General features: G+C 38.6%; 2 protein-coding genes across 4 annotated transcripts in view; one reads left to right on the plus strand and one right to left on the minus strand.

The window, feature by feature from the left end:
• The window catches only part of LOC111338071 (uncharacterized), an 8411-nt gene extending 1328 nt beyond the window's left edge, over nt 1-7083 (plus strand). The window contains exons 2-7 of the mRNA XM_022944478.2: nt 2096-2182; nt 2651-2806; nt 3397-4174; nt 4501-4919; nt 5200-5403; nt 5735-7083. Coding sequence (XP_022800213.2) covers nt 2096-2182; nt 2651-2806; nt 3397-4174; nt 4501-4919; nt 5200-5403; nt 5735-5869 — 1779 coding nt within the window. The 3' untranslated portion in view covers nt 5870-7083. The remainder of the gene's footprint in view (nt 1-2095; nt 2183-2650; nt 2807-3396; nt 4175-4500; nt 4920-5199; nt 5404-5734) is intronic.
• Nucleotides 7084-7425: 342 nt separating this feature from the next.
• On the minus strand, nt 7426-24450 carry LOC111338072 (photoreceptor-specific nuclear receptor). 3 transcript variants are annotated; one of them, XM_022944481.2, is made up of 6 exons: nt 24335-24450; nt 23184-23463; nt 13997-14206; nt 10673-10792; nt 9355-10269; nt 7426-7962 (listed from the first exon to the last, which is right to left on the minus strand). In XM_022944481.2, exons 2-6 carry the CDS (start codon nt 23260-23262, stop codon nt 7721-7723), a joined length of 1566 nt encoding a protein of 521 aa, XP_022800216.2. In that variant the 5' UTR covers nt 23263-23463; nt 24335-24450; the 3' UTR covers nt 7426-7720. The 3 variants fall into 3 exon arrangements, with proteins under 3 accessions (XP_022800216.2, XP_022800215.2, XP_022800217.2); XM_022944480.2 differs by lacking the exon at nt 24335-24450 and having other exon boundaries at nt 23184-23549; XM_022944482.2 differs by lacking the exons at nt 23184-23463; nt 24335-24450 and adding an exon at nt 15141-15545.
• Between the last annotated feature and the right edge of the window lie 550 nt (nt 24451-25000).

Consider the following 25000-nt stretch of genomic DNA (forward strand, 5'->3'; position numbering starts at 1 on the left):
CAAGCCACCTCTGTTAGATTCTTGTTTCGAAGCTCTCGTAAAAAAAACGTTCATAAGAAATGGATTATCATTGTAAGTGAACACTGTCATAAAATTGACACGGTTGCAGCTTCGTTTTTTTCTGATCATGAGCTAGATCTCAAAATTAATTAAACTCAGAATTTCCGGCTAAGAAAAGAATGATTTAAAAGGTAAAATGTTTTAATTTACAGCAGTGTTTTAAGAGCACAGGAACGAAACTGATTAACAAAATAATGGCGCTTTCGAGATGACAATTTATTGACTCAGTCACTTGCATCCTATTTAATTGTTTGCTTTTCAAACGATTCAGCACTTTTAGTTTCCTACTAGTTCATGTAGCTTATTGTTATGGAAATTAATCTTTCCAAACTTCCTTTTCGACTTATGAGGAACGAAACGTGACCAACTTTCACGGCGCAGATCACGCGAATTGTTTACCTGTAGCTAAAGGGGGTTACGTTTCTGAAGAAACTATGGTGCTATGCTGGTGGAAGGTGTTCTAGGATAAATATATCTTATTAGACGTTTTGTTGTATAGTACCACTGAATATTTTTACAAGTTTTGTCGTATTTTGACGAGCCCTACGGGCTCGTCAAAATACAAATAACGAATAAAAATTCTTAGCGATGCCACACAACAAAATGTCTAATAAGTTATTTCTTATCCAACACGCCAAACTGTTATCTCAGTGCGGGCGAATTTCGCGGATATTGATTTACGGAGAGTGCGTGACAGAAGTATGCGAAGTGGATCGGGAATGGCGCGTTGTCGAAGCTGCTGTTTCTATTTTCTTTAATACATCAAGAAATTTCCTGGTTATCTCGCTGTTTTCCTTTGTTAGATTCACCTAATAAACTTGGATCTATATTTGCCAGCCCTTCCGACTCTTCGTCGTGAGAAATATGATTCAAATTGTCCACCATTGTTTTTTTTCTAACTTCAATCCAATTCTTCGCTTGCGCGATGCGACAAAACCTGTCTAACTGGTTCTCTAGAGTACAAATATCGCGTGATATTTGTACTCGTCTATAGCGTTATTTGTACTCTACGGAATGTAGTTGGATAATAATTTGGTTTTATAAACTGCATTGATAATGTAATTCGGCGAGCGTAAAGAGGGGGAGAACACTCCAAACGTTAGCTCAACGAACTCTCTACAGTGGCCAATATACGTTATCAACTGAGTTTCTGGCAAAACCAATTATAATTAAATAATTGAAAACCAATTATAATTAAATTGATCTTATCAGTTAAGTTGCTTCATATTCCGGTGGAGGGTTGAAAATGATAGCTTTTTAATTAATTGATCTTGACGGCGTAATGAAGCGTAACATGGCTGTTAATTTTTATTTTTTTCAGCAAGTGATGGCTAGGAATTCCTGAAAACCTAAAATCCTGTTAAGGTTCTGACGAATTGATCAGCATAAATAGTATAATTTTTTAGCCGTTTTGATTTGGAAACAAGGCTAACATAAAAAAAGTTATAAACCTCCAGAGGACATAAACGTACTTGATGTTTAAAATCCCCGTGCTGAATAACAGAGAGAGACAACGAGAGAGAGCATTTAACCAATTGTATTGTTCGAGCTGAATTGTCGGATGAATATTACTACTAAACCACTCACTGACCTTCCCAGTTTTATTATTGTTTGTAACAGAACTATAAGAAGCTTAAAATTACACTACAACGTTGCCTCTGGGGAAAATTTCATATCGATCAGTCTAGAATAAATTGAGTACGATTTTAAAGAGCTCCGAAGGAAATGTTTTCACTAACACAAACAGAGTTCGAAAACAGGGATGGATATTATACGCCAGCTCCATAAACGGGTTTGGAAATGGAAGTTTTTGTCAGAAAAGGGCGGGCAGAAATTTGAAGAACTGGGTGGAACATTCTACTTAACAATTCCGCGGGTGAGCGAGAATATGAGCGCATGATTGCTATTCATTTGTTTATTAAGCTTTCTCAGTATTAGCCAACTCGTTATTTGCATTGCCTTCCGTTCATATAAATGGAACGTTCGCATCTTCCCTGAACTAATCTTCCTCTACTAACGATGATTCATCGTATAGGAGAAACCGAGCCACTTTGTAACAAGAGTTTACTATTGGAATATCACAAACAAAAAGGGATTTCTTTATGGAAGAGAAAAACCACAGGTACGTAAAAACAACAACAACAGGACAAACGTTATCTATAAAGTGCGAATACGTGTACGCTTAAGCTAGGACTGCTAAGTGACCAAACAAAGGAGAGAAATACTGAGAGAAAAAGTTTTAAAACGATAAGCATGACCTCTTGATGTAAGTGGAAACAGACAAAATTCTGGTGTGAGCCTTCCAATAGTTTTATCACAACTCTGCTATTCATAAAGATTCATTGTAAATTTTGGAATTCAAAAGTTGAAAAAGTACAAATAGGCCGGCCATTCAGAATACAAGCATTGTATCGCACTTGATATCTAATAAATGGAAAAAAAAAACCCTGTCAAGCTTTCTAGCTTTGGGGTATGAAGAGTGATATGCGAAACCTTGCGTATCTGTCTGTCTCTTTTCACGGCCCTAAATGGAACGCTATTTAATCTGCATTATCGAACTTACAAAGATTTCTATCCAATAATTTTTCAGCTCAGCGAAAGGGGTCCTTACGTCTACAGTATGACAACGAAAGAAATTGACGTGAAGTTTGGAAAAGGAACAATTACAAGCAAGTCGTTTCAGCAAGCCAAATTTAATAAAACACTTACTGAGAAAGAATGTCCAACATGCCGCGAAAGCGATAAGGTTTGTTGTCTACAATGTTTGTGGTTATTACAATCACATTATGAAGGAACTTCATTTAAGGTACTGTAATACGTGGCTGGAAATCGTAAGTGATTGTCAAGGCAAAGTGTTGACCTAAAGAGACGGTGCAGGTGACTATTTGTTGGAAAACTAAAAAGAATGAAAAGAAATTAAAAAGCCTGCAAGAGGTTTTTCACCTGCGTATGGCCGTAATAATTGTCAAGATAGGTATGTTGTGTATGTAAGCATCTCTAAGTTTTGGTTTTCGATATGATTATCAGTTTTTACAGGCTGCCTTAGTGTGTCATAATAGCAGAAATATAACTTGTCTATCCGCTGTACATTACGTTTACGTTGATCTTCGTGTTTTCATATATGATCGCTTTTAACCATGATGAGTTTCCTGTATATCTGATTCTCCTCCCAGCACTCTTAGTTAGGTGCAGGTATTCTCATCTTGAGGATAGAAGTAAATCACTAACAAAGTTGGTAGCGATCATCAGTAACTTGAGTAACCTCTATTGTAGATGACTTTATTATTGTTAATTATAGTTGTAAATCTTGTCTCTTTTTCTTTCGTTCTTGTTCAGCTAACGATCTTAAATGTTGGTTACCTTGGTGTAATGAAAAGAGTTGGATCAGCTTGGGAATTTAGCTTTGCTTTTATTCCGATGGTAATGAACATTCTGTTTCAAAGACTCAGAGCAACAACGCATCTAAACAAGACCTCTCTTCTGCTTGAAATGGGGAAAACGCGGAATCAGCTCCCTCTGAAATCTCCATATTATCCGGCGTTTGGTTCTTGGCTCAGTACGGTTCCTAAATTCGCCCCCTTGCGAAAAAATTATACGATTACGGAAATGAACGGTTTATACGGCGCATTGATGGATCCTTCCAAATTTGGACCATTTGATAATCTAACGCTTCTGAAAAGATGCCTAAGTGGAAAAGTGACCGAAGACTGCGGTCTTGCTTTGAACCTCTTTGCCTTGCAAAAAGGCCTGAACCTTGCGGCGGTTTGGTCCGTAAGAAACATACTGTGCCCAAACAAGGGTGCATGTTTCCCTGTACTATGCTTTTCTTGCTCAAGTCCATCAATTAAGTTTAGAGCTGTGGGAGAATTCATAAAAGAGTTGTCCAAGTATGTGCTTTGGTATCTCGATGACAATAACTGCGGGCTCACAACAACTAGAAGCCAGGATGAATTATCTCATGGCTACGTGATGAAACTACCTTTACCAGGCCATCCATCCGGGGTAGATGTACCAGGCCCAATAAACTCGGATATTAGCGAGAAGGAAGCGAAATTAGCGGGAAAAAACTCCACATTGTACACGTGTGAATCAGACGAACGATTCAGTTATGCAGGTAAACTTGTGACAATTCCTACTAAACGTATCAGTGTCTTGATGTTTAAATGAAACGTATCAGTGTCTTGATTTTCTTAGCCAAGCTAGCTTAATACCTTTAAACGCAAAGGAACCACCAAATACTAGCTGCAGACATGGGAAAACACTTTCTTGATTTTAAACAGCTCCTGTTAAGCTACTTGGAGCACATTTTCAGAACTGATTGTAGTGTTGAAAAAGAAAGAAAAAATATTAGATGACATTAGCTTTGCTTCTGCTCTCTGGTTGATCATGGGTACCGACCAATCACTGAACGCGTGCATCCTATTTCGTTCACGTTTTCAGCAATAAATGGTAAAAGTCAAGTTAACAAGGACTTCTACCCAAATGCATCTTCTGATCAGCTGAAGGTCCGAGGCTATGGATATCGATATCCGGGGGCCAAACACTTGAAAGCTTGCTCCGCGAACAACACTCCATCGGCTAAGAAATACGAATATTTCGTATCATCATTTCGCATGGCTGTTCCCATCACTTACGACAGAGATGTCACAATAGCTGGCATTCCGATGAACAGATACGTTATAAGTGAGTCTGCAGTTGAGGTGAATAATATGACCGTGTTTACCAAAGGTATTTTTGATGTGAGCCGGTTTTTGAAAGGTCCCATCTACGCTAGCCTCCCAGGATTCCTTTACGGGGAAGAGCCCTTGTTCGAGGACTTAGGATTTCCTGCGCCCGACGTACAAAAATACGGATCTTATGTGAGTATAAATATCTACACCTCACGCGATGAAGCTAAACATACACTGTGTAGCCGAAGCTCTTAACTCTTTGAAAGAAAAATAACGTTCCTTGAAGAGGTCCTTTCATTTCAGAACTTCTCAATCAATTCTTATACCACGCCTACCCACCCCTCTTGATGGAGGCTGTAAGGTGAGAAACAGAAACGTCAGCATTTGCTGTGAGAGGGAGGAGATGACAACTCTGATACAACCAGTCAAGTTAGAGAAATCTTACAAGGTCCTTTTTTTCCTTTTACAGTTTAGTATCGAGCCAATATCCGGAATTGCAATGCAGCTTAAGCTTCGCTTTCAGTTGAACGGAAAAATCATCCCTAATTCATCACTGTCACCATATTACCCAGAAACTAAAAATGTGAGCTTTACAGACAAACTGATACCAATATTGTGGACGGAAACAGAAGCAAGCATTGATGCAGTGACTGCGAAGGAGTTCCGTTCAAAGGTAAGTATACTGCACTAGCGCAGTTCAAACCCTCCTGTGAGCCATGGAGCACTCTTTAGAAAAGCTGTTGAGTTTATTGTCTGTGTTTCGGGAAAAGTCCTTTTAACATAAGATATTCTTACTGGTGATAAAATAAGATTTTGAAATAAAGACATGAAACTGAGGATCGAAGCTTTGGACGTAAATACATGTGCACTTAATTTTCACCATGTTCCCTTTCTCTATGAGAAATCCTCGCTACGTTATCTAAGATGATTCCTTTATTTCTGTCAGTGTTCGCCTAGGGTGCCTATCGGACCAACGCCTGTGTGACATTCAATTATTTTCTCAGGTATTGGGAAGCTTGCGATGCTTGTGCGGTCTTTTCGTGGCTTTGCCTGTGATTGGCGGCATCTTTGTCATAATGGGCGTGGTTTTGATCGTTCTGGGAGCCAGAAAGACTGAGAAGTATGAGAGATTAATCTGAGGAATGGGTGAAGGACACATCATATTTACTATTTACATTTGCTTGTACAATCCAAATGTAACCTGATAATCACCTTTGTAAGTCTTTCTTTATTTTAAAACGATACTTTTCGTAGCTTTAAAACTTGTGGGTTCGGTTTATTGAAGGATCTAACGTGCTAATGGACTTATGAAAGTTTACAATTTGTCTAAACCTAAGATAAACAGACATCTCCAGAAAGATAAAATTAATATTTCAAGTATTTCGAGGGTTTAACTTTATAGGTATTGTGTATAAATATAATCTGATCTGAGGGTGTATGTGGAAGCGAATGTTGAAAGTCAAATTCTTTAAACTATCTAGTAATCTCAGTTTCCGCCTAAAGCTCCCATAACAGGCTTACTAATTCAAAATAGAGATCGAGGCAAACAAAAGTCAGAAAGAATCTTGATTTCTTGACTAAGTTTAACTTATTAGCAAATATTTTCTTGAGCTCCAATACATGCGGGAGCCAGGTAAGCTTGTCATCGACTGTCATTTCCAGCAGACTTGACCTGGTTATCCAATTGATCAAGAAACTTCCCAGAGTGGTGGGGGAAGAGGATCCTGGGATTTCCTGGACAGATTAGCATGGCCTCGCTTTAGCCTGGATGGGGTGGGAGTCTATTGTTTGGGCAGCACTCGTTTAGTTCGTCCAAAGCCTTTTCAGATGCGCTATTGCTTAGTTCATTTCATAGCCCGTCCTTTGAACTGTTGCTTTTTTGCTAAACTAAATAGATACGTGTCAAACACGACAAAAATTTGGTATGATTTTTAATCCATCATTCGCAAGACCGTGCCCAGCAAGCCCTCAATTCATCTGTTTGGTCAAATCTTGCTGGTTCGTGCTGAACCATATTTATCAGACATAGGATTTTACGTATTTTAATTTGATGTTTAAGTGCAACAAGGAGACATCTAGCGTGAGATCACTGATCTTATGTAAGAGTAGCTTTCGGCTGGTGCTTCGACTCTCAGGGTGAAAAAATCCCCGTTAGGTACACTCAGGGGTGTAATGCATTCCTGTAGCATAGGATGTCGTCCAAATATTTTAAAGGGTTGTGAGGGTAATATGACATAACATTTCGTGTCTTTTAATAATCTTATAACTGTCGCACTGAATTTTGTTTGCAAATTTGTGCTTGTCATCGAGGATGAACCTTCAATAAACAATGGTGCAAAGTTTATTTACAAAAGGATGAAAGTCTCTTGAACTGATGGTAGAAACAATTGTTTCAGTAAAAAAGTAAATGCCATAGAAAATACAAACGTTCTAAAGCGATTTTATGATGAAAAGTTGGAAAAGGCAGGTGGTCTCCTCTCTTTATCAAATATTGTGGAGCAAATCTAATATACAAGGTTCTTATTCCCTTACCCCGGCCAAGAGTTCGAAGCACCTTTTGAAATAAGGTTTGCTTGAGCACAGTTTCATGACAGCCATCGCGCCCTTCGTTACGCGATGGCTGTTCGTTACGTTATGGTTGTTTCACTTTTGACGAAAGAGTCGAATGCATTATGTTTCGAGCTGTCACCGTTCACATGGTGAAAAATTATTCCTTTATTTCTCACAATAAGATAAGAGAACAATATCCTTTCCTGAAACTCAACCGCAAGAACGATATTGAGACAGAACCTTTGATTCCTGTAATCTTGATTATATAATTGAAAGCTCGGAGGTTTCTGAAGGATCTCACCTAGATGCCTTATTTACAACAAGAAAATTCAAGATAAATTACTTTACTGAGATATAAAAACCAGTTAGCCTTAAAATTAGGCAAGGAAAGCTCTTAGCCTTTATCAGAAGAAGAGGAGGTTCATTTCCGCTGTAAATATTCAGTTAGAACTTATCACTTGTGATAATATGGATTCAAACATGTCTTTGGCGGGAATAGAGCTAAAAAACAAGTGTTCAATTGGTTTCTCGGCGAGACTGCGCAGCGCAGCCACGCTTAGTAGTATTTTACCAAAGCGAGCGGGTTGAGCTGGGAGTCTGGACCAAATGTAATCTGCAAGTATAAGCTGAGCTTCGTCTTGAAGTTCTTCGACTTGATCTGCTGCTTTCAGACCCTGAGTATCTGACGAGAAACACAAAATTAGAGTTCTCAAAAAATGCAATTAAGGAATATGGGAATACTAATTGCGGAAAAACTACCAATCTCAAAACTACCCCTGAGCTAAGCTGATGGCAGGGGGAGGGGGCAAAAAGCAAACAGCGGGCGGGCGAAAAATGGCGCGAATGTCGATTTGAAACAAACGAGGAGCGCTCTATCCTCTGAAATATACCAAGTATCTTTGCTCTTCCGATATTCTGCTCGTATCCATTGACTGTGCGCTTGCACAGGCTAAGATAGAACTTCTGTATGTAAGAAGAAAGCAATCCACGCGACTGGCTCTGATTTGGCGGGATGTACATGAATGTTCCAGGATATAAATTTATGTCTCAGAATTCCAAATATGAATACTTCAGGTTGAAATAGAAAATCTATATATAGCTTTCTCGCCCACACTCAAATCAAGTCTGTTCCCATAATCTTCAGATGACGATGATGATTCAGATGATCTTCTCCCTGAATTGCAGCCTTCAGTGTTACATCATATGTAATTTTTTTGTACTTAGTACTGTTGAATTCTACCACGCAGCAGCTTAAAGCCCCTTGTCATAAATCCCTTTCCTGCCAATTATTCCTTTGATGGACCCGCCCACATCAAAACTTTCAACGGAAAAACCTTCAGTTAAGAACATGTATACGTTTACTGACACTCGAGGTTTTCTTTATTACTACCATTATCCGTTTGTTTGTGTTGTTTATTTTTGGTTGACTCCTTGTGCAGTAAAAAAAGTTTATTTTAAGAGAGGAGTTGATCACAGGATGCCTTGTAGAGAATTTACTTTTATCCGTGTAAATATCACTCATTCGCAAGCAAGTCATTGAGAATTTTAAACGACAGGAATATATACCCGTTATTTACCAAGCTTGTTTGCTCAAGATGGCTGGATATTGGCCGAGCTCTTTTTTTGCATTTTTATGGACCGAGACGAAGTCGAGGTCCATAAAAATGCGAGAAAAAAACGAGGCTAATATCCAGCCATCTTGACCAAACAAGCTTGGCTAATATAGGATTTATTATATTGCAAAAGATTTCGCTTTATCAAGAATTAAGAATGACTTGTTCACCTCCAGAGCCGGGAAAGAAAGCCAACTGTGTTTGTAGCACAACAAACGCACGAGAGTCGTTTCTGTTTTCTTTGTTTTGACTACCTTTTGCCACTTTTTACGTTTCCATTCCCGAAATTTTCCAAGAATTACGAACTTAGTTCTAATTCTAATTTTTTTCATGCGCGAGATCAATGCGGGCAATCCCGAGCGGGAGCGCGATGTAATAATTGATATTATTCTACGGTCTAGATGAGATAGCATCCCCCCTCCCAACCCCACCACCAACAAGCTTGCGAATCGCTAACTTACTTGTCCTGAAGAGGATGACAGCCTTGAGACATGCGTATTCAGAGCTGTCCAACTTGAGTGATTTCAAAGGCGTAAGAGCCTCTTGCATGTTTTTAAATTCTTGTTCACGTCGCTGATTGCTTTCTGCCTCAATGGCACCCCCTGGTGACAGCATCCAGAAAACTGAATCCAGAAGCAACATTTCTTTCCACCCTTCTTCTAAAAGGATAACTTGGTCACGAAAAGGCAGGCGCCTGAAGCAAGGAAGTCTGCGACCAAACTTCAGTGACACCGACAGAAGACGCACAGCGGCATCGTGGAGAGGCTCAGAAGTGTGAAACGAAAGAGGTTCCACCGCCTGATGGAGTTCTGGTAGGCTTATCTGCGAAGGCTTTAAGTGCCTTTGGACGTTCCTGAAGGACACAAGAGCCGTGGAGGTCAACCGATGGCTGTTGATGGCAGCTTCTCCGTTAGGCAGCTTAGGATAGGAGGTGGTTGAACCCTGGTGTCCGTTCTGATGAATGGACGATATAGGAGGATGGAATCTTTGCGAAGAGAGTGGTGTGGAGGATAAACCAGGACGGATGTTTGTGCCACTCCCCTGTACTGTCAACGACACCCTGACAGGACTAGGGATGGGTGAACACGTTAGTGGGGTAGTGTAAGGAGAAGCACGATGGATTGGGTTGTAGTGGTTATTATTTTCCGAAGGATTTCCGTTTGGCTGCCGAGCGACTATTTCGTCGTCTCGTCTTTCGTCGTAAGATTTCGGACTGGAAGGTGCTTTTTGAATATCTTCAGTGGTATGTTGCCGTTCTTCTGTAACTTTTTGCTGTTCCGTAAGCTGCTGGTGTTGTTGATGCGGCTGCTCTTCTGTTTTGACCATCACTGTTTTTATTTGAGCAAGCCTTATTTGTGAAGTCGCAACAGGAAAACCTAAAACCAACAGGTAAGCTTTGAACGTAAAAAAGTAGGGACAAAGATACTTTGAATAAAGGTTTCGTTGCATTAGACAAGAACTAATTTGAAACCGATTTACATGATCAGATTCTGCGGTCCATTCTTCCATTTCCTGGTGCATAGTGTTTTTAAACGTAAGTCAAATCTCGCCTCTACTTAAGAGTGTGTATGCATCAAAGTTCGTAGAGGATGAAGGGGTTATCAAGAGCATGCATAACGGGGGATTCAAGTTTAAATTCAAAACTCAGTTTGAGGAAGTGACAGTTTTCATCTGCGAAAAATGCGGAAAATCAACTTGAGAAAAATTTCTTCACTCCACAACACAGAATATCATATGCATGGAGACTATTTCGTTGACAACAACGATCAAGTAACTCACCAAGAGCTTCCGGCGATGGTGACGCCTCAGTGCGCATGTCACTATGTGCATTGACTGCTGAACCATCTAAAGGAGGTGATTGAATTAGTTCTTCACTCAACCTTGAACGGCGGTACACACCTGTGAAGGACACAAGTCCTTCGTTAATAATCAAGACATAAGTTCCCAGTCGAGATATTTTAATCGTTTGTTGTAACGAGAAAAATTAGCCCCCCAGTGTGGAGTCAACCATAAAATATCACTCAAATTGCTCTGATGAAGAGCTAACTCCCCATGCTTTTCATATCGCACGTTATTATACCCCTGCGAAAACGTTTAGTTGATTAACCCCAGCGGGACCTTTTAACGGTATGAAAGTAGAAGCCTCGTGACGCTAAGGCAGAAGAGCGGGCAACCAGAATTGTACGTATTGTTCATTTTCTCATGGTGCTTCTTTCTTTTCTTGATCGTTTTCATATCTGTAACAATGTCACGTATATTCTTTGTCTTTTGTTGTAGTAGTATTTTGACTAAAAACTTAATAAACTATAGTTTAAAAATCGATCAAATCGACGTCTCTTCCAATGGGATAAGTAGATATTCAAAACACCAACTATACAAATGTTAGTTTGATAAGGAAGAAAAACATCACAGTTTAGGAAATATTATGAAGAACTGCTAATTAAGAACATAGAAAAAAGGCTGAATAACTAAAGGTCGACGAAGTTTAAAGTACTTCGGGAATGATATCTTGCTTGTACAGAAACACTGCGTAACCATCGTTTATATATTCTGCAGGTATACAAATGTGCATAACCATCGTTTATATATTCTGCAGGTATACAAATGTGCGTAACCATCATTTATATTTTCTGCAGGTATACAAATGTGCATAACCATCATTTACATATTCTGCAGGTATACAAATGTGCATAACCATCGTTTATATATTCTGCAGGTATACAAATGTGCATAACCATCATTTATATATTCTGCAGGTATACAAATGTGCATAACCATCGTTTATATATTCTGCAGGTATACAAATGTGCATAACCATCATTTATATATTCTGCAGGTATACAAATGTGCATAACCATCGTTTATATATTCTGCAGGTATACAAATGTGCATAACCGTCATTTATATATTCTGCAGGTATACAAATGTGCATAACCATCGTTTATATATTCTGCAGGTATACAAATGTGCATAACCATCATTTATATATTCTGCAGGTATACAAATGTGCATAACCATCGTTTATATATTCTGCAGGTATACAAATGTGCGTAACCATCATTTATATATTCTGCAGGTATACAAATCTGCATAAGAAGCGTGGCGGTAAATTGAAATGCGTTGTTCAGTTATTACGCAGCAACGCTTTGTTTCTGTGGCGACATGAGGACACAAGTTCATTACGTTTATTTGATATATGTTGAGATAGAAAAATACGACTACGCTTTCATCCCTAAAAGCCTGTTTCGGGATTGCTCATTCATCAGTGAATAAATCCCTAATGAGTGAGCAATCGCGAAACAGGCTCGTAGGGATGAAAGCGTAGTCGGTGTATTTTTCTATCTCAACATATATTGCGCTCTACTTTTATGTATCGAGCACTGTAATAGGGAAAATCGAAACGCAGACTTCCTATATTCAACGGTATCGGCTACTACCTCACATTTATATAGATATACACATGTGAGCTAGTAGCCGATACCGTTGAACAGTGCTCAATACACATGTGCAGAGCTTAATACAGTAGGTAGCGATCAAACAAGACGACACATTGTTTATAAAGGAGCAGATCGGTATTGTGGTCTCTAACGTGTCGGATGTCGGTGTACGGGAAATTTTGTGCAAGGTGGTTTAGAAAGTATAGGGTTCCAACCTCTTCCATAAACGGTCCTGCCCTTCAAGTATCATCTTACAATAAACTTTGTCTAAAAGCACAACATTCACTTTTGAATAGTTTGAGGGGAAACGAAAAACCGTAATTACAACATAACTCATTAAAATCGAATGGCTATCAAGACCATATCCACGACGTCTTAAAATCCCAATCCCTGCTGCAAATTGTGCTTTTATAGAATAGGAAATTTCTCGCGACGCCTTCTCTTGCGTGCTAATCTGTGACGCTCAAGAAACTGAAAGTCATCTTGAAATCGGCTCAACACAAGGCCCATAATTAAAGTATTTAATAAACGTTTCTTTTTACATTGATTTTGCTTCGATTCGAAGCCTAAAACTCCCCTCTACGTAACGAAACCGTGGGTAAAATGTGTCAATTCATTACATTAAGCTTCAAACAAGTGAAACTCCGTTTTTCCTCTTTTCTTGAAGTAAAGATAAGATGAACGTGTTCATTCTGTATCTTCTGTAGTTTCATATTTCACACTTTCCGTGCCACTTAAACAAAACTTGGGAACAGCTGTAACCAGCCTTTCACTAATGAAACCGAAAAATAAGTGAATAGCACTAATTACAAAAAAGCGAAGAGTGATTGAAGTAAACCGTGCTCTGAAGAGAGATCTGAGACATTAAGTGTGTGCATTAACACTCACTCATAATGGCAACAGTAAGGTTTGATTCAACCACAGTGAATGATTCATTGGTAAACTTATTCATTCTTCCAGCCAAAATGAGCCTGAATCTGCTAAAAACGTAATATGTAAATCTATCAAATGCCAGCGATTTAAATGAGTGGAAATTTCATAATTTGTATGAACGGAATCAATAGCCAGAAAATCACAATTAAATTCCGCTCAAATGGAAAATTTCTCAATAGTAAACATATTTATAGCTTCGCGTAACACGCAAATGAAAAGTGCACAAATCTAAGTTCCTTAACAACAATATAATTGTCTAGGACTATTTAAGCGAAAACAGGTACAGCACTTTTTTCATTCGGTATTTGGCAAAGATAGCAGCTGTCTCGATCGAAAGAGGTTTCTGAGCAAGCTATTCGAGGTGGAGGGGTTATCTTCAACTTTGGGTCGTTAGTCACTCAAAAAAAGTGGCATTCGCGACATCACATTTTGATATTTTTAATCCTTCTCTACGAATTTCAGAGACTCGGGTAAAACTCTGTTACCTCTGAAAACCTTCACTCGATTCCCAATCTCAAGTCAGTAACGAAAACTACTGAGCTTTTAGAGACGTCTCAAAGCGAGGCATTTGGCAATGGAAAATGAAAGATGACAGGCACTAGGAGAGGGGAGACGAACATAATCTGCCCAAACGTTTGGTGGAATTATAAATATACTCATTGCAAATGTCGTTTGATCAAACAACACACCATTCGTCTCTCTGCAAACGGACAATAAATTACTCTTAACTCACCGTCTAAATTCATGCCAATCTCGACACATTTCTTGAGCCGACAAGCTTTACAGTCATTGCGACTGCTCTTATCCACCGGACAATGTCCCTGGCCCTTGCACAGCCAGGGCTCCGCTCGTCGGGACGTTCTCTTGTAGAAGCCACTGCACCCATCGCACGAGTACACTCCATAATGTTTCCCAGTGGAACGATCACCGCACACTTCACAAGCTGGAAAAAAAATGAATTAAATGATAGAATAAGGAGGATGGCGAAGTTTTTTGCTCGGTTTGTAGAATAGAGTAAGATTGTTATTCGCCTTGTGAAACAAAGAACCAATTAATATTCTGAGTCCTTATGGGCAATAAAATCTAGAAATAGCCTGGCTCATCGTAGAATCTCTGTGGCTTAATGGTAGAAGATCAGGGCAAGTAAGGCAAAGGTTTGAGGTTCAATTCCTCCCGAGGACTGAGAAACTTTTCCTTGTCCCACGCTGGAGACAACACAAAAAACTTCTTCCCTAATTAACAGGAGGAGACTTTCGAATGCAAGAAGAGAATCAAAATTTCAGGATGAAAGGACAGTTAGGCAAGCGTGTAGGGAAACTATGACGACGCATCGATTATTGGTAAAATAAAAGGAAACTTTGAATAGTTGCCTTATGTTTAGGAGCCTTTTGCAGCGAATAGACTTCGTGAAGAAGAAAACCAAGAACGAAATGTCCTCTTTAGTGGATAAGCAGTTAGGACGCAAATATGAATGGAATCGGCAAAAGGGTAATATGAAAACGAAACTTTTAGAGAGTTACCTTACGTTTTGAATCGTTCTTCTGCGAATTAGAAAACAGACTTTATAAAGAGGGCAACCAAGAAAAATTTTCTACTTTAGAGGTAAAAGGAAGTGACGAGGATGTTACAGGATAAAAAATATTAAAAAGCTGTATGTAAATAAAACTTGAATACGAGCTGGGTCATAGGACGATACTACCGTATGCGGTGTCGATGCACAAATCTATGATTATTGTGACCTTCTTCTAGTCAAAGCGGGACAAAAAATAAAATCAAAAAAATTTCCCAGCTGGACTTATCAGAAGTAAAGAGCTTTAAAATACAGCTTATTAGACAGTATAAGCGGAAAATATAAAATAACCTTCATATTACCATACCTTCCCACGTAAAATTAAACCAACGCGAAAACTCTCGATCTCCGAAGTGCAAGAAAGAACCTCTTTCTCTTGACATCTTGGTTTAAGATAACAGCATGATAACTGATCATCTGATCATGAAATGAGTTGTTTATGCACGAGAACTACAGTAATGTACCATTAAGATCCTGCGTAAAACCTTGCTCTGCCCGCACCTGAAGTGCTGTACTTTTAGAAACAGCTATTTGACAGCCTTATCACGAAACACACTTAAACAAGTTTCGGGTGACATTCCCAAGAGAGTGACCATCTTGTCGATAAAGGAAAAGCTTTTACAGAGTTTAAGTATCAAGGCGTGTTTTTGTCTCTAACAATAATGAAAGGTTATTCCCGTATCTCCTTGCAGGATGCGCACGCATACTTCTTACATTGTTTCATATGTTTGTTGTTGTTTGATTTATCATCTACGGGTTTATATCGAATTAATTTGATGGCCTGCTCCCAGTTGGCTTGTTAGCTCAATTGGTAGAGCGCTGCACTAGTATCGCAGAGGTCAGTGGTTCGAATCCCGTACAGGCCTGAAATTTTTTTCAGGTCTGATTTTCACTATTGCTCAAATAGTGCTTTACTGCGAAGGATCGTGCTCATATACAAACTTTAAATAAGAGAAAGTAACAACTACGGTGTCGCAAAACAGCTAAAAGCAGAATTGAATTTGTCAAGCGCCATTCAGCCGTTTTCTAATGCAAGTGATATATTTCAAATTGCTAGTGAGAACGAAGTTTTACTATTTTTCAAATATACCTAAAAATTGAAGCATACGGGCGTAAACTGAAAAACGATCAAATATCGCTCCAAACATGAGGAGGAGGAAAAAATGGTGCGGAGCAAAGTTTCATTATCAATATTGAAAAAACCAAGGGACATTCTCACAAGAAACGTTCCAAAGACACATGATCTCGATTTAGGATGATAATTGGACACAAAGAGAGACGAAAATTAAATTGGTGCGAAACATTTTGCACCAAATAGAATGTAAATTTTCTTAAAAAGCAGTCGTGGAAAAATGCAGCAATCTTGAGAAAACAGAAAAGGCCAGAGCCACTCGGTCAGGCAAACATCCAGTGACTCGGTTAGCTGGCTACTCTTTCATTCAGTCAATCATCCATTCACGAGGTTTGTCAGCCAGAAACACACTCAGTCACTTAAACAGGCCTTCCGTCAGTAAGCCAGTCCTTCCATCAGTCAGTCAGTCAGTCACACAGTCGTTTAGTCAGTCAGTCAGTTGGTTAGATAGTCAGTTGGTTAGACAGTCATTTAGTCAGTTGGTCTGTTGGTCAGTCAGTCAGTTGGTCAAACAGACATTTAGACAGTCAGTCTGTTGGTCAGTCAGTCAGTTATTTAGTCAGTCAGTCAGTTGGTCAAACAGTCATTTAGTCATTCGAATTCAGTCTATTGGTCAGTCAGTCAGTTATTTAGTCAGTCAGTCAGTTGGTCAATTATTCAACCCTTTGACTGGTTAGTCGGTCAGTAACTTATTCCGTTATTGTATCAGTAAGCCTGCATGGGTCAATCTTCCTGTCTCTTCCAATCAGTTCGTCCGCCCGTCCGTCAGTGAGTCATTCTGTCGGGATGGTATTTAAAAATGAAGTGAATAAATAGATAAGTAAACGAACAAATTAATAGATAAATAAATCAGGGATGGTCGCTGATGAGAGTGATTCAATGCGGTGTCTAAAGGCATAAGCTGAATGTACATTTAAACAGCAATTAATTCTCATGCAGTACTGCAGTAACAAAAGCTTGTTCGATCTGAATTTGAAATAGAAATCTTCAACGTCTCCAGTACTTGAAGTAGCGATGAAATTTAGTCTACCACTTCTAGTGTTTTATAGTTGCTATTTTTTCCTCAGTCAATGAAATGCAACGCTCATGCGTAATGATTTGGCACCTAATGTACTGTAAGCAAGGCATGGCGTTGCAGACAAAATCAAAGTTAAAAAGGGTTTGGCGTATCCTTAGATAAAACTTAATTTGTGGACGGTGATTATCCCGTTCCCCAAATCCATTTCTTATCAAGGTGCATAGAGAATGTTAAAAAATACTTCATTACTCAAAGATAGTAGCGAATAGAGACTTTTCACCAATCTCATAAGTTTCTGGAAACGCCTTCAATGTAACAACTGAACATCACTGAATTTGCACTGCATAATCTTTACAACATTTAGCACACTAGATCGTTACCTATGAACTTTGAAACTCTGGGCCGAGTTATTCAAAGGTGGTTTAAGATAACCCACAGTTAGAGTGAAATATGATATCAGATCTTAAAGCTTTAGAAGAAAATTCAGTTTAATTCTATTTGTCTACAATTTGATGATTCAATGTTCTTAAAAGAATTAGAAAAATTATCCCAAAACGGCTTTTCAACCGAGAAACATAGAAACCTGTGTTAAAATTTAACCCTGGGTTAGCGCTAGTCGTCCTTCGAACAACTGGACCCTGGATTGTAAGTTGTTTGAAAGCACAAGTTTTGGACCGGCACAGGAACTATCTATCCCTCACTGGAATAGCATAAACATCTCAGCCACTCACCTAGTGTATGGTTTTATCCATGATATGGTTTGAAAAAAAATAGAAGTTGTTTTATAAAGTCTGTTCTCTTTTACAGTGCCAAAGATTCTTAATTTGCCCCAGGAATGTAACATCTGTATTTTTCATGTTCATCGCGGGTTCTGATGTTTTTGGTCAATGAAGTACTCGCGGCTTCACCTGTAAAAATTTCTCAGTCTTCTTTCCATTGGTGGAAGGTCGCGAATGCCGGAAATAGTGGGCATAAACAGCAATGCTAAAAGAACTTTGAATTGTATTTCCCACAAATTTCAGAAATAGTGAGCATAAACAGCAGCGCTGAAACCAGAAAGTCTTTCTTATCTCTTTCCGCTCCGCGAAAAGACATTTGGGTAATTTTTAACACCCCTTATAGTTGAATTAGTCAATTTTTACCTTTACTCTTGATGCTATTTTCGAATTCGTCCCTTTTTTGTTGTTGACGAAAGTGTTTATTCTCGCAACTACAGCTATTATTTTGAATTCTAAATAAGGGACCACGATAAAAACATCAGCGACAACAACAGTACAAAAATAGGAAACTCCAGTCTTGAAATCATGTCCAAAGTTCCAAACATATTCATAAATATTTTCCAAAAATTAAGGAGTTTGTTTGTGAACATATTGCTGCTGTTTTCAATAAGTTATCAGTGTCTGCAGCCTTTTACTACGTCGAAAAAAAAGTGAGTTTGCCTCACTAATGATGGATACAATGAGCCAGTTTTACCCAAAGTCTTACCATGTGCCTTGGTAACTAGAAAGATAAATAAAGCAGTTAAACGAAAATATTACCATTCGAACCTAAAGAACTTTGTGTTGAGCACTTATTCTACACTACTGTTTATCTCTATAAGATAAAAGGTACCTTTTTGCGCCTGAAGAGGTGTCACTTAAACCACAAAAAATTGCTGGCAGAAAAGGATATTTAAGCCTCTTTGCCAAAGAAATAATTAGGATATATCAACAAAGTTGAAATGGTACATTGGCCACCGTAACGATTACAAAAGCTGACGTTTCGAGCGTTAGCCCTTCGTCGGAGCGAGTGATTCGCTCCGACGAAGGGCTAACGCTTGAAACGTCAGCTTTTGTAATCGTTACGGTGGCCAATTTACCATTTCAACTTTGTTGATATATCCAAATTATCTCGTTACTCCCACCGACGCAGCCCCAAACAGTTTCTTTCGAAACTATCAGCCTTTATTCTTTGCCAAAGAGACATTTTAGCTACCCTTTGTCTTGCCGCAGCTTGTGGTGTATTTTGCTCTTTGAAAACGAGTCAGCGAGGAAAAGATAGAAAATGGAACTTTACTGATATCCATCCTTGCTTAACCATGTTAATGATTTCTTTTCCTTTAGTGTAAATTGTGTCATGCTATTACAATAGCCATCGACAAAAATCAAAGAGATGGTTATTAAAGTTCGGTACTGTTTACCTCTATTGTCTCAAAGTTTTCAATGTTTCTTTTCTGCTCGTGAAAATTATATTATTATCATAGCAGCCTTCCTTACAAATCAGAGGTATTATCGTTGTTTAACTGACCTTATCGATCAATTTTGTTCACAGGTATGAACACCTTTGGGATGTTAAGAGTCCTTAATGTAACACATCAACATTTTATAGTGTATTAGCATGATAATGCGCTGAAAAGCTGGTAATATCTCCATTAGATTAAAGTAACTGATCGCAAAATGATAGAAACGAGGTTTTACAGAAAACAGGGTTTCTCATTCTCAAACCATTTACAATAAAAATTCTGCGAAAAAATCCTAAAAACAAAACGCTATCGAATTTACCATTCCCGGTCAAATTAAAACCATTGCTTGCTATGTGTTACTTCGTATTGTCCGTATTCGGACTTCCTCGGAATATCCAACTACGAATCCTCCTAGCGTTTTGCTTCCCTCTGTATAACTCAATAAATTAATCGAAAAATGTGGAGACATTACGTTTCTTTCCTTATCAATGCCGTGTTATTTGAACAAAAACGTGGTGACGAAATTAAGGAAAAACACAGCAATTCTTTAAAAGGAACTTCCGCGAAACTCGGAAGGCAGTAATCGGTCACAATTTGAACGAGGTAGCAAAGAAGCATCGTAAGATTTGATACGTGAAGCAAGCAAAACTGCACTGACCAACTCTGATGAACAAATAAGAAAGACCTAAACAACAAAAAAACAGTAACACAAGGTTGAATTTAAGGAAGTGACGCAGAGAAAAAATAGTGTGAAAAAATATGTTATCAAATAGAGGAAAGGACACAAACAACAACGATTGCGTAAAGGAATAAAAATAAGAGAAGAAAAGGAAGGTAGTTTTCTTGAAGACTAGCAGAAAGCAAGTCAGATAAGGGTCTGTCTTTAGCTGCGTTTTCATATCTCTTCAAAAATTATTTTCCAGACAGAAATAAAAGTGCGGTGCTGCTAAACAAAAGTCACCCCCTAAGCTTGATAGCAGTACGGAGACAGAAAGGTACGCCTGAGTCTAAAAAGGGCTCTAGGATAATCTAGCTTGTACAAGGTGGCCGGGCCAAGTGCACTTTTATCCTTGTGCAGGCGTTAATGGACGTTATAAAGAGATTTGGCATTAGAGAGATAGGGGCCGCTTGGTTAAGTGCTTAAAATCACTATGTAAAAAAAATTATAATAATAAAAATAAAATTGGGACCCTTGAAGCTTTCTGTAAGCTAAACAAATAGCGATCAGTAACCCTCTCGCTAAAAAATCACTTCAAAACGATCTAGACTATATCTCAATCGTACCCTGTCACATTATAGTTTAGGAAAAGATGCTTCGGAGAAGACTTTTTGCTCGAATTTGTAAGTTTAATCCATCTGCCAACATCTGTGCGGGAAAATTAGCTAATGGAGACATTTGATCCGATCATTATAAATCAAGGGCTCCAACTGAAAGAAAGTGAAACTAAACCTTTTGACGTAGAGAGGAAATAAAATCTACAACGAAAACATGTTGTATTTATTTTGAATAAATCGAACTATTTGTCTGAAAAAAGTTATTAGGTTTCAGAAATACGAATAGATAAAATAACCGTATAAAAAATATAGCTAAGAGTGATCATAGAAATCATATCCTACAAAATCAACTTGCATGATTGGGAGACAAAAAAATTTGCGTAGACTCGAAACTGAAACGGTTTTCAACAGGAACAAGTCTAACCTTGTGAACTTTTCTTAAATTGGCTTTCGTGAGATCATTACCTTTGAGGTTATTTCACAAACAATGAAACTGAAAGTGGGATTAGAACGACTCCTTTTTCAAACTACCTCTTATTCATAAATTAATGCTTGTGAAATGGAATATGTCTCGTAACATTCATGGTAACTAAACTGTGGTTCATGATGTGCTTGCGTCGATTAACACTGCGATCGTTTCTCCTGCTTCGAATTATTCCTACGGTGAAGCAATTTCCATATTCAAGTTTTGTCGCAATTATCTTTTGTTTTTCACGGAGTCCAAAAAATAGTGCTAATTCAATCTTTCACTCAACGCGCACAAACAACAAAACAATGAAGAGAAACGGCTCGTTCTGTGATACGTTTATTTATCTAATCCACCACAAAAATTCCTGTCACACTAGAAAGGTAACCGATTTTTGTTAAAGTGTTTCAGTACGACTGAAAAGGAACACAGAATACGGAACAACATTTGTTTCAGTTGTGTCATGTTGTTCCGCCTTGACCCGTGGAACCTTATCAACCAGCTTTATTTAGCGGCAATATTCTGATCATCGTGAAAAAAAATTACCTCTAAATTGGAAAAAGATATACTTTCTTCTTTAAACAAATTTTCATTTTACCCACTGCTTGGATAGCTAATTCTATGCTACTTTTCTTGAATATCAGACAAAAAAAAAACAGTACGATCATTAGATCTTTCTTACAGTGACCTTTCCATTTTTCCGGGTTGTGAGCTGGTGGTTTTTGTCGTTTTCGACTCAGTTAGGAATGGGTTGCGTGGGAGGTAACTCAGATAACATTAATTTTTGAGCAGGCTTTCTGTTTTGGCCAGTGTTGTTGAATGGAAAAGCGGTTGTCTGGCGGAGTTTGACAGAATTGTTGTTTTCCAAATCACAAAGCAAACAAAGCCAGACTCCGCGCAACACGCAAGCGATCCCCGGTTGCAACTAAAAGAGACAGGAAGAGTAGGAACTGCTCTAAAAATACCCCTTCAGTCACCCAAAAATATACCAACAAAAAGAAAAACAACCAGTAATTTCTCTAGCGGCGAGTAACCTCTTGGAAGATTCGACATTTGACGAGGTGTTCTAAGAAACTGTTAGCTTGTTTTTTTCTGATAACAAATGATGGCAACCAAATGTTTCCATATAGGGAGCGATATTGTTAATTTTTCAAACGTAAGCGAAAATCGACGGCCAAAACATCTTGATGACAAAAATGTTTTTGAGACAGCTGAGGAACGAAACAGTAAGGTGTTAAAAACATTTGTGCCTGTGATAAATAACCAAAACTTTTTTACCTGACAATACAAGAAAAACAGATTACTTGTATTATGTCAGTCACCAAAATAAGGCGTTGTGCTATATTTTGGAAATGTAACACAGTTAAGCCGGCTGAGGGCATCCGTAACAAGTCCATGACTTAAATTTCACTTTATCCGTTAATTTTCAAGTTTTACATACCAATCTAAATCAACGCTGTTTATCAGGAGAAGAAATAGCTCATACAACTAACCGGCTCCATGTTGACATTATCATCCATTTAAAGCCGGAAACTGATGCTAATGATACCTCGAACTATTTTTGTCAACACCGATTTCCTAAGGTGACCATAGTCAGTTGCTCTACAAAAATAGAAATTAGATTTTGGGTCGAAGTTATGCGTTTTCAAGTAAAGACAATTTCGAAAAAAATGGTCTGCATTTCAAAGATTTTATCGCATCGGAAAAAATCAATTGTCCCTCATTGTCCGCTGGTAACGACTGGGTACCACAACGCGACAAAATTGCAATTTTTGATGCAGTAGAACATATTAGGAAAGGACATATCAATCAAATTTTGCGCTTTCTAACATTTTAAGATCGAAACAGCGCAGAAAATTACTAGAAAGATCACAATTAATTTCTAGTTATTACAATCATATGAGTTACAAAACGCCGTCATTATCGTCACATGATTTTAGCTTTGAACGTTCCGTATATTTTGTCTTTGTTGATGACATGATAGGCAACTGGTCACTACCGCCAGTAAACTCGCTCACGGCTCTGACTGCAGATTTAAGTGAAATACGACGCATTTACAGAGAGTCTATCTGCTATTTGACTGGGGATTTGGATAAATTTCGCTGAACGATCGGGTCGGCTGCGACTCGAGCTAGCGACGAAAACACAAACAGCGCGAGTTTTGACCGCGTGCAACCCGACCTGACTTTGAATAATACAAATACAGCAAAATTAACTAGGCAGATTCGATAGTTTTACCTTTATCATCCAGAATGCGTTTTCTCTTTTGATTCTTTTCGAGCGAATTGACGTCTCCTTGTAGATCTGTCTCGTCCATGGCGCCAAGCCGAAGTAGAAGGCAGTGTTTTCCGCGACTTGTCGCAACCAACTGAAAGCCACTGTAAAATGACTCGTTTGTTCGTCTGCTGTTATGACATCATCGACCGCTGAATGACCGCTGTAACTCCGCCTTTAACGACTCTCCCGCTTAGGCGATGACATGACAGCATTTGATAGTCAGCACACGTTTCTATAATGGCTTGGAATTGTGGCAAAGATTTTTCCGTTGAGACCAGTACTACTAACAACTCTATCCTTTAGCGCCCCTTATCTGTTTCGAAATCGCTAAGCGACTGACGCGTGACATTCCTGTGACATTTTAATCTATTCCATAGTCTTAATCGTGTCATGTGGATGTCACATATCTATCATACCACCAATTGAATTAGACAGCTGCGAACTTTATTTGCAGTTGAATACATAATTTCCTATTTTCGTCTTTTGTTTATTCACTTAAAAGAAACTCAAACAGACTTCTTCCTTTTCAAAGTTATCGTTCGTTTGGTCGATGAAACATTGTTTCTCCTCTTTTTGTGCTTGCGGAAAGTTTCATCAAAGCGAGAATATACGGACACGATTAAAAATTTACGGAATTCACGACTCAGTGTCTAGACATTCATCTATCTTAAAAACACTGGATGTTCCAATTATCTTATAAAGTAGCCGTAACTAATTGAATGCAAAACGTGGCCATTGTGTTTTCTAAGGAAACTGAAAGAAACCTGTTCTACAATGAAGTGCCATAAAATCGGAAAGAAGCTTGGCTGACATCTAACAGGGCTCAGAACAGAGGAAATGTTAACATACAATGACTCCACCCTTAAAGCGAACCGTGACTACGGTATTATCACGAAAGTAATGAACCATTCGAATATTCGAAAGTAGAAGACATCCGAAATGAATAGTTAACAGCCACGGTGTCCCGAGAACGGAAGCGGAAAGCATATTCTCGGGCAACTGGCAATAATTACCTCTGTCGTTTCTTGCGTTCTAACTTTTTCAAACTATTTTTGAGGTTTAATTGTGTTACAGGCATTGAACTATGTGCAAAAACTGTTGATAAGAATTACCTGGAACAGTTGCTGCATAGTGTAGTATGAAGTCCGCTAGTTCGTAGCCAGCGTGATTGTGCAACGAATCACTGCTGAACGTGCGTTTACGAGCCAACGAAGAGCAGCACGCGCGTGCGGGTCGCGAGAAAAATGGTAGGCCAGAAGAGGAGTTGAAAGAAACGCTCACATGTGCAGCCAGTCGTCCTGATAATAGTTCCTAAATACATTAGAAATTTCCAATTACGCGTGGTCGATTTAAACCCTTATTGGCTAACGTGATTTCTTTGATTTTGTTTTACGACACCTGGTTTAAAAACCGAAAATAAAAAATTGAAGAGTTTATTAATTTTCACATGTGGTGCAGCCAAACATGGAAATTTGAAAACGTCCTTTCTGTTCACAACTACTGAACAGCTTAGCTCGTTTAAATTCCTTAGCACCTTAGACTGGTGATAATGCCAGAGGCGTTCTTTCGTCTGAATCTGGGATTTAGAAAGTGGGATGATGTTATGAATATCACACAATACCTAAGTACCTCTCTATGATTTTCTGAGATTTGTGTACAGTCGAACCAGTATTACGTGGCACTGTATTAAACGGTCACCCCAAACTGTAGATTTTCAAAGTCCCTAACTTTTTCCCCCTTAATAATATACATGAAAACATTTCTCAGTTATGATTGGT

Source organism: Stylophora pistillata, chromosome 6 (genome assembly GCF_964205215.1).
Source record: "Stylophora pistillata chromosome 6, jaStyPist1.2, whole genome shotgun sequence".
NCBI classification, from domain to species: domain Eukaryota; kingdom Metazoa; phylum Cnidaria; class Anthozoa; order Scleractinia; family Pocilloporidae; genus Stylophora; species Stylophora pistillata.